Here is a 15972-nt window from a genome sequence, read left to right on the forward strand (position 1 = left end):
AAGGGGTGAAGGCTTGTTGGATCTAGTGCACATAGATGTGTGTATACCCTTCAAAACTGCCACAAGGGGTGCTAATCGTTATTATGTGACTTTTACAGATGATTATAGTAGATATGGATATGTCTACTTAATCAAGCATAAGTCAGAGACCTTTGAAAGATTCAAAGAGTTCAAGCAGGAAGTGGAGAATCAGTTGGGCAGGAACATTAAGAAGCTTCGACCCAATCGTGGTGGTCAGTATCTTAGTACAGAGTTCCTCGACTATCTTAAGGAATGTGGGATTGTGTCACAATTGACACCTCCCAGAACACCACAGTTGAATGGTGTGGCTGAGAGGCGTAATCAAACCTTTTTGGATATGGTTTGTTCCATGATGAGTCGAGCTTCGCTACCAATCTCATTCTGGGGTTATGCCTTAGAGACTGCCACCCATATCCTTAATCTAGTCCCTACAAAGAAAGTTGCCAAAACTCCTCATGAGATGTGGACTGGAAAAGTTCGTAATCTAGACCACATCAAGATTTGGGGTTGCAAGGCCTTCGTGAGGCGTGAGACTCATGATAAACTCGAACCTCGTAGTGAGATGTGTATTTTCATTGGCTACCCACATAAATCCTTTGGTTACCTCTTCTACAGACCCATTAAGAATGTGGTCTTTGTAGAAAGGAGGGGTGTCTTTCGAGAGAGACAAAGAGAGTTCATAAGCCAAGGAAACAATGGGAGGCAAATCGACCTCAAAGAAATTAAAGAGTCGAGTGGTGAAGGAACTTCAAACCCTAGCAGTCAACCTGAGGAGGAAACTCCTGTTGATCCAATTGGCGAGTCTGTACCTCTGAGGCATTCCACGAGAGTTAGGAATGCACCTGAGCATTACTATGGTTTCCATATTACTGTGGAAGGTGAGACACTTATCAGTGATGAGACACTGGCAAGTCTAGATGAACCTAACAACTATGCGGAAGCCATGACAGGCCCCGAGTCTGCTAAATGGAAAGAGGTAATGGACAGTGAGATACAGTCTATATGACAATCAAGTGTGGACCTTGGTTGACAGTGTACCAGGTCGTAAGTCAGTTGGGTGCAAATGGATCTTCAAGAAGAAGACCGACATGGGTGGTAATGTACACACGTATAAGGCGCGACTGGTTGCAAAGGGCTTTTCTCAAACTCCAGGGGTTGATTATGATGAGACCTTTTCACCAGTAGCAAAGATTAAGTCCATTAGGGTCCTTTAGCCATTGTTGCATTTCATGATTATGAAATATGGCAAATGGATGTCAAAACTGCCATCCTTAATGGAAGTTTGGCTGAAGATGTTTACATGTGTCAGCCAGAGGGTTTTGTCAGTACAGAATACCCTAATAGAGTGTGTAAGCTTGAGAAATCCATCTATGGATTGAAACATGCACCTCGTAGATGGAATCTTTGATTCGATGAGAAAGTCAAAGAGTTTGGCTTTTCAAGGAGTGAAGATGAATCTTGTGTATATGTCAAGGCTAGTGGGAGTATAGTTAGCTTTTTGGTACTGGATGTGGATGACATACTACTCATTGGAAATGACATCCCAACCTTGCAGGAAGTGAAGTCCTGGATTGGGAAATATTTTGCTATGAAAGACCTAGGAGAAGCTGCCTATATTCTAGGGATAAGGATTCTGAGAGACCGGAGTAAAAGACTAATTGGACTTAGTCAGAGTACCAATTTGGATAAGGTGCTGAAGAGGTTCAACATGCAAGATTCCAAGAAAGGAGAGTTACCCATCCAGAGTAACGCCAGATTGAGTAAGACTCAAAGCCCGAGTACCGAGGCTGAGATAGTAGAAATGAGTCGAATACCTTATGCTTCTGTTGTAGGCTCGATCATGTATGCTATGACTTGTACTCGTCCTGATGTAGCCCTTGCTTTGGCCATGGTTAGCAGATATCAAGGGAATCCTGGCAAGGCTCACTGGACCATGGTAAAGAATATCCTCAAGTACCTGCGGAGGACTAAGGACTGGGTCCTTACCCTTGGTGGGAGTGATGACTTGAGAGTTGTAGGGTATAGTGATTCTAGCTTCCAGATTGATAGGGATAATTTCCACTCTTAGTCAAGCTGGATCTTTACCTTAAACGGAGGAGCAGTTACTTGGAAAAGTTCCAAGCAAGATACAATGGCTGATTCAACTTGCGAATTAGAGTATATAGCAGCAAGCGAGGCAGCAAAGGAGGCGATATGGCTGAACAAATTCATCGGAGACCTTGGAGTTGTACCAGCTATAAAGGAGCCTATGGAGATTTTCTGTGACAGAAATAGTGCGGTTGCCTTAGCCAAGGAACCGAGAGATCATGGCAGATCCAAACACATTGACAGAAAATACCACTTCATCAGACATCGAATAGAAGAAGGACTCCTCGTGGCAAAGAGGGTATCATCGGATGAGAACCTAGCAGATCCCCTCACGAAGGGACTGAGTAGGGTTAAGCATCTTCAGCATGCGAGGCGCATAGGGCTAAAGGATGATATTAGTTTTGGTAATTAGATAGTTTTTGAAATGTGTAAAGTGTAATTGACATTTGATGATAAATAAAAGATGTTGTTTATTTATAAGTATAAGTGTTGCTATCTTTTGTCAATCATTTACTATCATTTCAATTTGCATGTTTTAACTTCCAGAATAATTATGTTATGGTATATCATATTATTCAAATTCTCCACAGTCGGTCATATGTTGGAAGTAGATATGAATCAAGACTATCATGAAGTTGTCTTGTAGATGTCCAAGGTACTGGACATAGCAAGAGTTGCTACAACACTCATGAGTGCTCATAAGTTATGAGTATTGAATTCAACCCACGCTCTCTTGTATCACTTCATGGAATTTATCTCGAGTGATCGTGAGATGGTAATATCATATAAGTCTTCAAACCTAGAGATATGATTTGTTGACTATGATTTGGTTATACATTGATTGTACGAAAATGCATTGGTAACTCGATGTTATAAAATGTGCCTTTATGTATGATTCAACAAGTATTAGAACAAGCATATGAGTCAAAGTTTATCTGTTCCTTCTTGGATTAGAAGCGATATCTAGGCCCCTCAATGATTCTGTGTTAACCCATGTACCGGGCCCGGTCAGAACTAAATTGATGTGTTCAATTAAGCTCTATGTCAAACAAATCGGAAATTGGGAAACAAACTGTTGGACAATAAGTAAGTCATTGTTCCATGTATTTGTTCGGTTGATATCTAGAACAGAGGACTATATGATCCCTTATCTAAAATGGCACTTCATAGTTCAACAGAGTTTTAAGAGCTACGATTGTCAGTTGGTTCCTGAAGTCATAATTGCAACTATAGTTATTAGACTTATCCAAGTGGGAGACTGTTGGATAAGGTGTCTAAGTCCATAACTATATTTGAGATGTACTTGACCCGACCCAGCATTGTCCATTTGGGTTGCACTTCACCCGAACAATTTATATGGATAATATTTTGAGAATAGTATAAGTTATGATTTATTAATATATTATAAGTTCTAATATATTAATATGAAATCATATTATTTAATTAGTCTTGATCTAAAATTAATTTAGAATTAATTTAGTGATCAAAAGTATGACTAATTAAATATGTCTTGTATTTATATAGTGTGGGCTAATGCTTATTTAGAATGGGCTAGGCTTGCATGGTAAGTCCATGGATAGTCCATGGAGCTTTAACCCATGGATTTCATGGAAATGAAAGGTCATGGGTATTAGGGTTTACATGGATGTAACCCTAATCCACCACACTATATAAATGAGTCCTTGGCACTTGAAATGGCACTTTTTTTTGTGTGAGACCAAGGGTGGGCCGATCTCAAGAAGTGTTCTACTATTCTCTCAAGTTTCCAAGGTTTGTGGTGATTTGTGACTTTCGTTTGAGGCATCCACGTTATTGGTGCTAGGCTCTCAAACTCCAATCAATCAACCACTATCAAAAGGTATGTAACTCTACTATCTTTTTATGTTTCAAAGTTCCCCATGCCATGCCAGTTAGGTTAAGAACCATGGAAAAACAAATTAGCATGTATCTTAGTAAAACATAGATCTAAGGTTTCTAGGGTTGCATGTACACCTTAGGAGTGTTAGAATGCTCAAAACCCATCAGTGTATACATTAAAGTGAGTGGGAGCCATATTGTTTTTCTAATTCTATATGTTGATGACATATTACTGATCTGGAAAGATATCCCTACATTGAAGGGGACTAAGGCCTACCTTAGTAAATCCTTTCAAATGAAAGATCTAGGGGATGCTACATACATACTCGATATTAGGATCTATAGAGATAGATACCAAAGACTCATTGGTTTGAGCCAGAGTACATACATTGACAAAATCTTGAAACGTTTTTCAATGGATAACTCAAAACGAGGAATTATTCTTGTACTGCCTGGTACCATTCTTTCTAAGAATGACAACCTTAGTATTGAAGATGAGATCAAAAGAATGAAACGTATACCGTATGCTTCAGCATGTTGGATTATGTGTCTAAGCCCATAACTATTTTGGTATGTACTTGACCCGATTATGAGCATGGTCCGTTTGGGTTCCTTCACTCATGCAACTTGATAGGATGACAAGAGGAGAGAGTAGAATTTATTATATGAATAATAAATTGGTACTTGAAAATGGTTTTATTAATATATTACAAGTTTAATATATTATTTGGAAATCATATTATTTAATTAGTATTGATCATAAATTAGCTTGGTATTAATTTGGTGATCAAAAGAGATTGATTAAATAAAAGGGACTGATATTGCAATTAACTGCTAGTTGCTAGTTAGGCTGATGGACTCCATAGAGTGGAGTGGACGAAATTTATGGGGAAGCCCATAAGGTTTCGTCTAAGGGCTCTAAGGAAGGAATCCATGGCATGCTTATGCCTTAAGCAGGAATTAGGGTTTTCTTCAGATACCCTAGCAGCCCACACAACTATATAAGGAACCCTTTACATAGGATTTTCAGCCCCATGAGTTTTATGAGAAACCCTAACCGAAATCCTTCCCTCTCTAAGTTATCTTGTTGCATTAAGTGTTTTTGATTCCATTAGAGGTGCAACATTTGAGGCACCAGGCTTTCAGAAGTCAAGATCAAGAAGGATGGTGATTGTTATTGCTACATAACAAACATGGTAAACTTTTTAACCCTAATCATATGTGATTTTCAGATTTGTATGCTAGTCAATTAAGGTTTATTGCTTTGGTATTCAATGTTGTGTATTTAATTAGAAAAACCTAGATCAAAGCAATTAGGGTTGCATGAACACCATATGAATGATGTTATGCTCATAACCCATCAGTGGTATCAGAGCCTAGGTCATATTTCTAGTGAATAGATGCAAAAGTGAACCACCAAAGATCTTGAAAATCGAATTTTTTGGTTTCTAACTGGCAGACTTGCCGATTCCATGTATGGACAAGACGAGTAGGTCCTACTCGACGAGTTCCATAGTGGACTCGATGAGTCCAAGGGTCTGGTGCCGGGAATTTTGATTTTCTAGCCAAATTTTGTTGAGGATAATTGTCAAAACTCGTTTATCTTGCCAAAATCCGATTTTTTAAAGTTTGGAATGGTTATCTTCATCAAAATTGATGGATTTGGTTAAATATAGATAATATAAGATTATTATTAGTCAAATATTTGACCTAGTAAGATTGAAAAAGATCCAATTTACACCCTTAAGTTTTATAGTTTAAATTTGAACTTAAAAGTTTTAGTTTTTGAAATTTAAATAGTTAAACCTTAATGTTTTGAAAGGTTTCAAAACTTGTCCTCAAGTTTTGGAATTTAAAATTTAATTAAAAGGTATTAACTTTAAAATATTAAATTCTAAGACCCTAGTATTTTGAAAAGTGCAAATTACACCCTTATGACTTTATTAAATTAATTAAATGTGGAATTAATGATATGGTTTAATTTTAATTAAATTAGATCACCTAGTATTTTAAAAGTGTAAAATACACCTTTATACTATATAGAATTAAAAGTTTAATATTATATATGTATAAGTAAATGTCAGTCTTATCGTTAGTAGGTCTCATTCACGAAGCTGATCTATAAGGGGTGTTTAAGAAAATTGCATATAAAATGGCGATTGAATGAGTATCCGCTCTTACCACCGCACTCTTGACTAGTGAAGAGTCGTTACCTGAACGGGTTGTGAGTGGAGTAGAATGAGTGTGAATTAAGGGTGTAATTGCTTTGATGGAAAGAGAACTGGATAATAATCAGTCTTTGACAAACTAATATCTAAAAGATACATTAAAGTAAGTCCTATGAAATATTACATCAATAATAAGACAAAATGCATTAAATGCTTGAACAACTTGTTGATCTCGAAATTGGCCTTCATCTCGGAATTTCTTCTTATCTTGGACTCAATTGACTTCAGAACTTGATAACATGTGATTACTAAAGGTTCACTTTTCATGAATCAATATCTATATTATGTATGTGTCTGTGTGTTGGGTTAATTTGGTAATATATGCTACACATATATTCAATTACCATATACATCTTTGAGAATATAATATATACACATATATTGTATTATCATGTCGACCTGGTTAAACCGAAAATCGGTCATCATACCAGTTCAACTAAAAACCGATTTTTGAAACATAACTTAAAATACCCTATTTACTAATTACAAATTCTTAATTATATTAAAACATAATTAATTATTCAATAAAGCTCAAACATTTAATTCGGTTTTCTAAGTATTGCAACGATTATTGTTGTAATCACGTTTTTATTGTTTCTATTTTATTGTCGTAGTTTATGTTCATGTCAAATCATAAGAAAACTTTTTTTTTAATGAAACACATTTCATCCTTTCTAATTGTTTTGATAAGATATTTTGGTCACTCTATACTTAAAGTAACATTTATCTACGTTATGCTTATAGTTTAATAAAAAAAAAGATGGTGGATAATTATCTTTCTATACTGTTTTAGCTAAATTATTTTCTACTCAATTCTAATCAAAATATTTAATGCAAAATAATTATATTAAAACAATATATTAATAAAAATATATTTCTATATATTATAAAAATATTAAAATTCAACTTCCAATTTTATGTATTTATTATTTAGTCAAAATTTGCCTACTTGTTTAAAAAGTCAACGTCCATGACCCCTCTTTTTAGCCATCACCGCCGGCACAATTCAGTCACGTCGTTTCATACATTTCCCATTTCACCCTCTACATCTTTAAATCTTTGCACCTGAATTCTTCATAATCCAAAATCCTCGTAGGGGTAGTTTCGTACTTTCAGTAACAACTGCCTAACCGCTGACTTCTCCACCATTTTTTCCTTTCCTTCACGCCTCCATCATTTTCTTTTAAGTGTCAATCTCAAAAAAGTTCACTCTCAATTCAAAACGAAAGAAAAAGAAAGGGAAGGAATCGAGAACACCAATTTCCCAAAAGATTTGATAATCGATACCAAGTATTCTTGATTGAATTTCGATTAGGGTTTTGGGAGAAGAACCTCTGGTTTCAGAAGCAACCGTCTGATCATATTCGATTCGATTCGTAGTCCAAAGGTAAAGTTTCTTTCAATCTTCAGCTTTTTAATACTTTCAGCGTCTAGTTTTCAAGATTCTGTGATCGCTATGCTGGGTTTTGTTCGAATATTACTGGGTATGTGTTGTTTCTGGTTTTCATTTCGGGGTTTTGCTGTATCGGCGTATACTCTGTCTAGGGTTTTGGTTTAATTCCTTGGAAAGTTCTATAGAAATCGAGGCTGAATTGAAACTTTATACAAATCTGATTCAATTCTTAATACCCTATGCTTGATGAAGGTTTTTGCGATGATCTTTTAGCTTCTTGCATCAGTTTGTTGTTCATTTACTTGCATGTGTGTGTATAATGTACAAGCATGTATGCATATTATATGGGTTATCTTCGTTTTTTTGGTTTCATTTCTTGTAAAAACACGTCGATGGATTAATGAAATAAGAACAATGAATAAAGAAAGTGATTTATGCTGTGAAAATGGTGGTTTTATGAGTTAATGGTTCCATGTACGCTTTTTCAGAAACAAAATTTGGTTATGAGTAAAAAGGGGGAATACAATTTTGATGAAAAAAATCCAAGATTAAATGAAATGTGCATTAACAACAAATCTTGAACCCCTTTATTTGCAATTTCATTTCATCTCTTATAATTCACTTTCATTGCATCATTTTTTTTTCCATCAACAACGTTTGGAGGGCTACTTTTGTCATTTACTCATTTTATTTCCTTCTTCTCAAATGTGATAAACCATGCTTGATTTCATATCGAGTGTTAGCAATGTTAAAGATGCATCCATTTTCATTTTTGTAGGTAAAATGACCTATTTGGACATATACATAGCTCCAAAATATTAATTATAATTGGTTTCCATGAATAATGTTCTCTTATTTTTGTCATTATAGAAGGGTATTATAGACATTTTGGCGATGACTCCACGAAGCAATCGCCCTCGTGGACTTGTGCTCAAATACGTGCTTCAATTTGCATTGTTTGCTGCCTTCAGCCTTTGGGTACTATACCAAATCCGACAACCCAACAACGACATCATGCCACGTGGGCGCCACGTCAGCAACGACCATGTTTCCAACTTCTTGGGCCGAAAGGGTAGTTTCGGAATATCAAAGTCAACCCCTGTCTCTCTCTCAGCTTTGACTCTAGAAGACGTAACAAACCCCGGTGAAGAAGGCGAGATTGCTGCCCGGTATTCGAAAGGGATCGAGGAAGTAGAGTTTCGGAGCAAGGCGGGATCCGTAAAAGAGGGAAATGACGATAATGCCCTTGTGTTGACCGTGGCAAAGTCAAACATTAGCTATCCGGATGAAAACGGGATGCCACAACATATTCGTGACAAGTTTGTCGGGATTCAAAGTGTGATTGGTGTGGGCCACGAAAATGAAAGCAATGTCACGTTACAAGAGTCTTGACAGGTGGCATTGTTTGTAGGTTTGGTTTTTTGTTTTTTTTTTCTTTTTGTACAGGTAAAAAAAGTAGATGCTACTGATTTTACTGGTTTTCGTTTAGATGAATACAAAGTAAAAAGGTATTGAAATGAATGAAATGTTGATGGAATAACGAGCCTGATTTGTAGCCTAATGGGGAGATTATGATAAAGTTTTGGGTGTTTTAGTATTGAAAAATCGAAAGGTTTTAGGTTTCGTTTTTAAGAAAATCTTGTTTTGTTTTAAGTAAAATTTTTCTTTATATTAGTGTGTTTATGTAAGTTTATTAGCATTATTAGTTTATTACAATATTTTTACAGGGCTGTTTGGTAGCCTTTAATATTTTTCATTAAGAGGCAAAATGTTTGATAGCCTCTTAATTTTTGTCTTTTAATTGTTCAGTTTCTAAAAAAATAATTTTAAAAAAAAGTTGTATCTGAATTAAAAAAAACAATGTCTCCTACTTAATTAAAAAGGAAAGAGGTTATTGTTTTGATAAAATGGTTTCTCTAATCATATTTAATAACATTAATGATCATTTTCTAATAAATGAAAATAATTTTTGCCATATTTTATCATAATTTTAATATATTTATTTTCCACTTGTCATTTATTTTATTTTTATTTTTTAATATATCATTAATTTAGTTTCCATACATTAAACATACCATAATGATTATATTAATTTCAAGACAAAACTTCAAAAATGGTCCATGTGGTTTTCAAAAATATCAACTTTAATCCTTAAGTTCAAAAAACCTCACAGATGATCCATGTGGTTTCAAAACTTTTAACAAATGGTCTTTTTCGCTAACTCCGTTAACTTTTGGTCGTTAAGTAAAGGGCATTTTCGTCAATTCACAAAAGAGGAACCATTTATGAAGTTTTTTGTTATTTAAAAAAAATAAAAACATATAATTATTTAACAAAGGGTCCTCTCTCTCTCTCTCTCTCTCTCTCTCTCTCTCTCTCTCTCTCTCTCTTAAACTGGATCTTCAATTCGTCAATGAATTCATCTTCCGCCATATCAATCGAAGAAGACTTACCCCTTTTCATCATCAAAACCTTCGCCTTGGGTAAGCCCAAAACCCGACTCCACCACCTCTATCATTTTTGTAGATCCAAAGAGGTTGAGATCAAAGAAGTCTGCAAGGTCCATTATCAGGACTTCATAATGGCTTTCGATGACCTCTGTTCTCTTCTTTCAGGCGTCGAATCGCTTAAACCATCTATCTCCAATTCAAACTACCAGTTACATGGCGACCCTCTTTTAACATCTCTCGGTTCTTTCATAGAAGCAAGAGGATTTCCACTTCTGCTTGGAATTCGCGATCGACTTGACCAATGTCAACGGGCAACCGTTTAATAGGGACTTTCTGGCCGTCTGCGAGGGTGGCTTTGAAGACGAGACCAAATCCTCCACATCTGATTATGTTTTCTTGATCGAAACCGTTAGTTGATTTCAACGATCATTGAGGGAAAGATCTTTGTTGTTTTCGTTCGATTTCTGGAAAAGAACGACTAGTCTCGATTTGTGTTCTTCTTTGTTGCTATCGGTTTCATCTTCTTTTTCTTGATCGACTTCTTGTCTGGTTGTTACGCGAAAAATGATCAAGAACATGAGTAGAAGAATGAATAATGTTCCATTCCGATTCCGATTTCTATACCTGCAATTGCACCTTTGCTTTACCTGGATTTCCTATTTTGGGATTGTGGAAAGAGTTTGTTTGATTTATAGCAAGTGTAATCGCATAACTTGTTTCCTTCGAAGCTTGAATTTGTAGACATTGTGAATTGACCACCTTTTGAATTGTAACCGCCTGTTATATGTTTCTTGTATTGATTTGAGGGTGGTTGTATGTGATTCAATTAGGGGGATAAAAAGGGGATATATGCTTTAATTTCTTCTTCTGTTATGTATTTTCTTGATGTAATTAAGATGTCGATACTTTTCTTTCATATAAATGGGAGTTGGGTATTTCTTTCACATAATAGGTTCTTAACGGAAGGCCAAATCTGGTTGTGATAGCAATGACTTTAGAGGTGGAGCTAGATCCTAATCCATCGATTGAACTAGATAGAATGAATCATTAATGTGTGTATGTGAAAGGGAGGGAGAGTGAATCATCAATGTATGTTGGTCCGATAGAGGTTGCAGAAGAGAGTGATATATGTTCTTCAGTTCGATGGGATATATATATATATATATATATATATATATATATATATATATATATATATATAGAGAGAGAGAGAGAGAGAGAGACCCTTTATTTAAATAGTTATATATTTTTTTATTTTTTTTTAAATAGCAAAAAACTTCATAAATGGTCCTTCTTTTGTGAATTGGCGGAAATGTCTTTCACTTAACGGCCAAAAGCTAACGGAGTTAGTGGAATGGACCATTTGTTAAAAGTTTTGAAACCACAGGGACCATCTGTGAGGTTTTTTAAACTTAGGGATTAAACTTGATATTTTTGAAAACCATAGGGACCATTTTTGAAGTTTTATCTAATTTCAAATTTCAAATTCCAAATTCCAAACTTCAATTTCAATTTTAAATAAATTTATAGTTTAAACCTTTGTATTTAATATTTTGTTATAATTAATACGTTTAATACATGTGTCCGACAACTAATTAAACACATAATTTTAAATTTTTTGCATGTTTTTTTACATAATTTTTTAATTATTTCAAATTTCATATTCAAATAAACTTCCAGTAACATTTTGTTTTAATCAACCCGTATAATATACAATGTCACAACTAATTTATAATAAATATGTTAGACATCACAACCCGGCCCGGCCCATTTTGATATGTTCTAAATCCCACACGAACCAACTTTATTGACCCGGACCCATGCGAAACCCTGCAAAATACGTGAGTACTACTACCCAAGATTTGAAACTGATAGAAATATAACCTGAGAAACTCCTTTGAAATGATTTATCAAAAGTCCTTTAACTATTGAGTCAACCCTAAATATGGTTATATTTAATATATTTCTTGTTATCATCATTTCTCAAAGCCAGTAGATTTCCTTAAAATGTAAACTTTGTTCGTAGGCTTTCATGTATTAATCTAAACCTGAAGATTTTGGTAGTACATAAACTATCTGAAACAAAATTTATCATCTACTTGTTACGAAGGCTAATTTGAAAGTTATCTAAAACTTTTGATTATAGAAGTATTTATAATACCCTTAATTAAAGGTTAATTCGAGTCTGGGAAAATTTTGGCAAATGAAAGTTAATTTCGCATTTGTTAGTTTTATCTTATGCCCTGTGTAAAAAATAAAAAATAAAATAAAATAAAAATAAAAAAATAAGTTTATATTGAAAAATCATGAATATTATATATAATGTTATTGGAGTATATTAAAAAAAGAGTACAACAAAATAAAGCCTAATAAGAATCAAACTTAGGTGTCATCCTAAAAGCAAATAAACACTTACCAATCAAGCTACACTAAGAGTTGTAGAGAAAATTGTTCCTATTAGTTTATATGCATATATATCACCAACAAAAATCACTAAAAAAAATAAAAAATACAAGATAGAAAGAGTTGAAAATGGGTATGTTGATACCGAGTGTCGCATTAAAACTATTTTCTTAAAAGATGCCAATAACATTTTATGTAATATAAACTTAAAGAGAAATTAAATTAACTCATATCTTTTATGTCTATAATTATTTTTATTCATTAAAATTATGATAAATCACCATCCAATTTAATGGTATTTGATATATTTCTAATATAGTCTTAATGAATTTGTTAAAAAAAATATGGAATGATGACATTTGTCATAATTTTATTGGGTATGAACATTTATAGGCAGAAAAAGTAAAAAACAATTTAATTTCTCTAAAGTTAATAAGGTAATAGGATATTTTTGGACCCTATTTTTTTTGGGGGCCATGTGTCATCAAAAACTTTGATCATCCCTAGAGTCATCCTAACAACAAAATTATGAAAATACATAATTGAAACAAACAAAATTAAAATAGATGTATTACAAGAATCACAATTTAGAAGAAAAAAAACATATTTAAATGTAGAATTACAGCATGTTACAACCATAAATTTGTGTAGAGATCGAGACTTCCTTGGTTTAGGTCTGCCATAAGGATACAACAGTCAGTTAATCTGTGATCTTGATTATGACGAATCAATACAATGTTTCCATGAGTATGTAAGAAAAACGAGGACAAATCACAAATAGTTTGTTTTCTTATTTACAAAGTTCCAACAAAGAGTTGTCAATAAGAACCGTAATGCAATTGTCAATAAGAACCTTAATGCAATGTTCATACCCAATAACATTCAGATAACATTCCATAATTTCAATTGTAGGCATAATCATTTTTTTTTTGAAAGGGAACTTCCCTAACGAAGTTTTCCAAGCCAGCTTTCACGCACCGACTAATCCCCCGCTGCAAACATGAGGCTTTGCCTCATGCCCTAGAGTCACTGCAGGCGAACCTCCATAGCCACAAGGGCTGAGTAGTGTCAGGATTTATGGTATAAGAAAAAAATAAATATTGAGATTTTTCTTAAAAATCTAGATGAAGAGCTCAATTAAGATCCTTTATGTTCATATCCCTATTTTTTTTTTATGGATTTTTTAGGTTCGACCAAGAAATATGTATACATATATATTAGTTGTACAAAAATAATTATGGGCCCTTAAAAATTTTAGGCCCTCGGTGCATGATTCGACAAGTTACGCATAACCAATATCATATTTTATAATTATTTTATATGATATGAATTTAGTAACCATGAACTAATTGTATTCTTTTGTCGGATTTTAGTTCTATGTTTTGTATAATCCACAGATCTGTAGATGCATATTGCTAACTGATATTTTTTGTTTAATTAAATGTGTTAATGTTATTCTGGAAAATGTCAGTTTCAGATCATTGTTTAAAAACATATATATTAAGATGACATACCTGACTCCATTGTATTCGATTATAGAAATGGGATTGTGATTTACTGATTTTTGGATTGATCATAGTGATGGAATCCCCATAAATAAAGTTAGATCTCTACTTCTTTGTAGATTAGAAAAACACGTCATTAGATTCATCAATTTCAACATACTTATTTAGAACGACAAGGAGATATTAATGAAATTAAAAGGCCAACATGTAACTGGCAATAGTATGAAACATAACATAGAAAGAGAAAGAAGACACCCAATAGTGTTAAATAGTAAATGAAAATTAAACAACATGCCTTGAATAAATTGTGGAAAACTTCCAAACTAGAAAAATCCAAAATGACGAGCACATGGTATATAATTTGTACATTGATTGATCACATACCTACCCCCATCCAACCCAATCGATCACTACATTACATGCAATAATGGCATTGTACAAGAAAAGATAACATAACACTAAGTTACATCCTCAATCCTTGATTCAAACACAACACAGAAGAACAAAAAGTATGCACCAAAAAATATCCAAACTATTGTAGGGATATGTCAACATCAATCCTTAACGATTTACCTCTAGTTGGTTCCTTGAAAATAATGTTATATAGAATTGGAAAAAAAAACCTTGTATTCAATAATCTATTTCATGAAAACAAAATCACACACCAAAAAGAAAGTGACTATAACCAAAGAAGTACCTAAATGCAACAACCTAAGAGTGAGTATGAATTGAACAAAGACATCACACACATAGTTAGAGTACCATGAACATATATTCACCACATGTATAAGTTAGGTTTCTTTGCCTGATTTTTGGTCCACATGTATGATGTTGCTTTTAATTCCTCTAGAATTAAAGGAGGTGAAGATACTTTGTTTTGGAAGATTTTGGCGTTTCTATCCTTCCATAAAAATATAAAATCCACATTAAGCAATAGAGAAACACATCTAGAAGTTTGAGAGGCATCCCTTATTCCCAATATTAACTACATATTTTTATCATTTATACGAGAGTATTTTACAAATCTAATATGGAGCACTCCTTTATTCAAATAGATATTTCATCCATCTCAAGTGTAGAGGTGCTCAAGATTTTTTGGAAAGGTGGGATAGAACTAATTCAACAATCCTGCCACAATAGATTCTATCTCCACAAACTACCTTCTTATCGAACATGTTAATCACATTTATGTCAAGATAGAAAAATTCCTAGCCAACATTGGTAATAGACCTCAAAGTGATGCTTAGTCCTAGCTTGATAGTCACGAATTTCTTAATTCGGATTGTAAAGTGTAAAGATTTAATGAATCTAGCCTAAAGAGTGTGTGATGATTCACGTTTTATTTGCCACCACTAATTAAATAGAAGTTCCAATATGTTGATCTCAAGCTTCCAACGACAAGCCCATTATTTACTTTTGGACTTATAATTTTATTCCAATACACCTAATAAATCTTGTTATTAGTGGTATTCCGCCCCACATGATCATTTGAGTTTTGCCTAGTCTTTTTTAAGGACTATGTTACTTTTATAGATGCTTTAAATATGAAATAATAGTAGTTCGGAAGGCTATCAAATACCAATTTGATAAGAGTGAGTCAACACCCTATATAAAAGATTTTGTTTTCCAAGACTAGATTCTATATTTGAATTGTATAAGGATGGACTCCTAATTTTTGGCAAGCGACATGTTAGCATCAATGAGGAATCCTGAATAAGTGAATGGGAAGGATGTCAATAATACACATGTCATGGAGGTCATTTCAATAGCAATGACAACAATGCCATACACCTTGCTTTTTTAAGAAATTTACCTTTAAACCCAAGGTCAACTAAAAGCACCTAAGGATCCTAGCAAGATTGGAGAAGTTAATATATGTCTAATCTCCGATAGAAATTGCATCATCATCATAGAAAATGTGTGCTATAATGGTGACATTTTGAGGATTTTTGAAGGCGTGAAATATACCACGTGAACATGTTTTAGACATAACTACATAGAGGCCTTCCATGAATATGATAAAGAGG

At 33.9% G+C, this 15972-nt stretch overlaps 1 protein-coding gene across 3 annotated transcripts; it reads left to right on the forward strand.

The window, feature by feature from the left end:
- Window positions 1–7224: 7224 nt before the first annotated feature.
- On the forward strand, window positions 7225–9192 carry LOC145064799 (uncharacterized). 3 transcript variants are annotated; one of them, XR_013688088.1, is made up of 2 exons: window positions 7225–7581; window positions 8458–9192. XR_013688088.1 is itself a non-coding variant. In XM_079012167.1 (2 exons), the coding sequence occupies exons 1-2, from the start codon at window positions 7834–7836 to the stop codon at window positions 8977–8979; spliced, it is 528 nt and encodes a 175-aa protein (XP_078868293.1). In that variant the 5' UTR covers window positions 7615–7833; the 3' UTR covers window positions 8980–9148. The 3 variants fall into 3 exon arrangements, 1 of the variants encoding a protein (XP_078868293.1); XR_013688089.1 differs by having other exon boundaries at window positions 8461–9192; XM_079012167.1 differs by lacking the exon at window positions 7225–7581 and adding an exon at window positions 7615–7839 and having other exon boundaries at window positions 8458–9148.
- The last annotated feature ends 6780 nt before the right edge of the window (window positions 9193–15972 follow it).

This window comes from Lactuca serriola, chromosome 7, assembly GCF_051521515.1.
Source record: "Lactuca serriola cultivar US96UC23 chromosome 7, Lser_US96UC23_V15, whole genome shotgun sequence".
Lineage (NCBI taxonomy): Eukaryota > Viridiplantae > Streptophyta > Magnoliopsida > Asterales > Asteraceae > Lactuca > Lactuca serriola.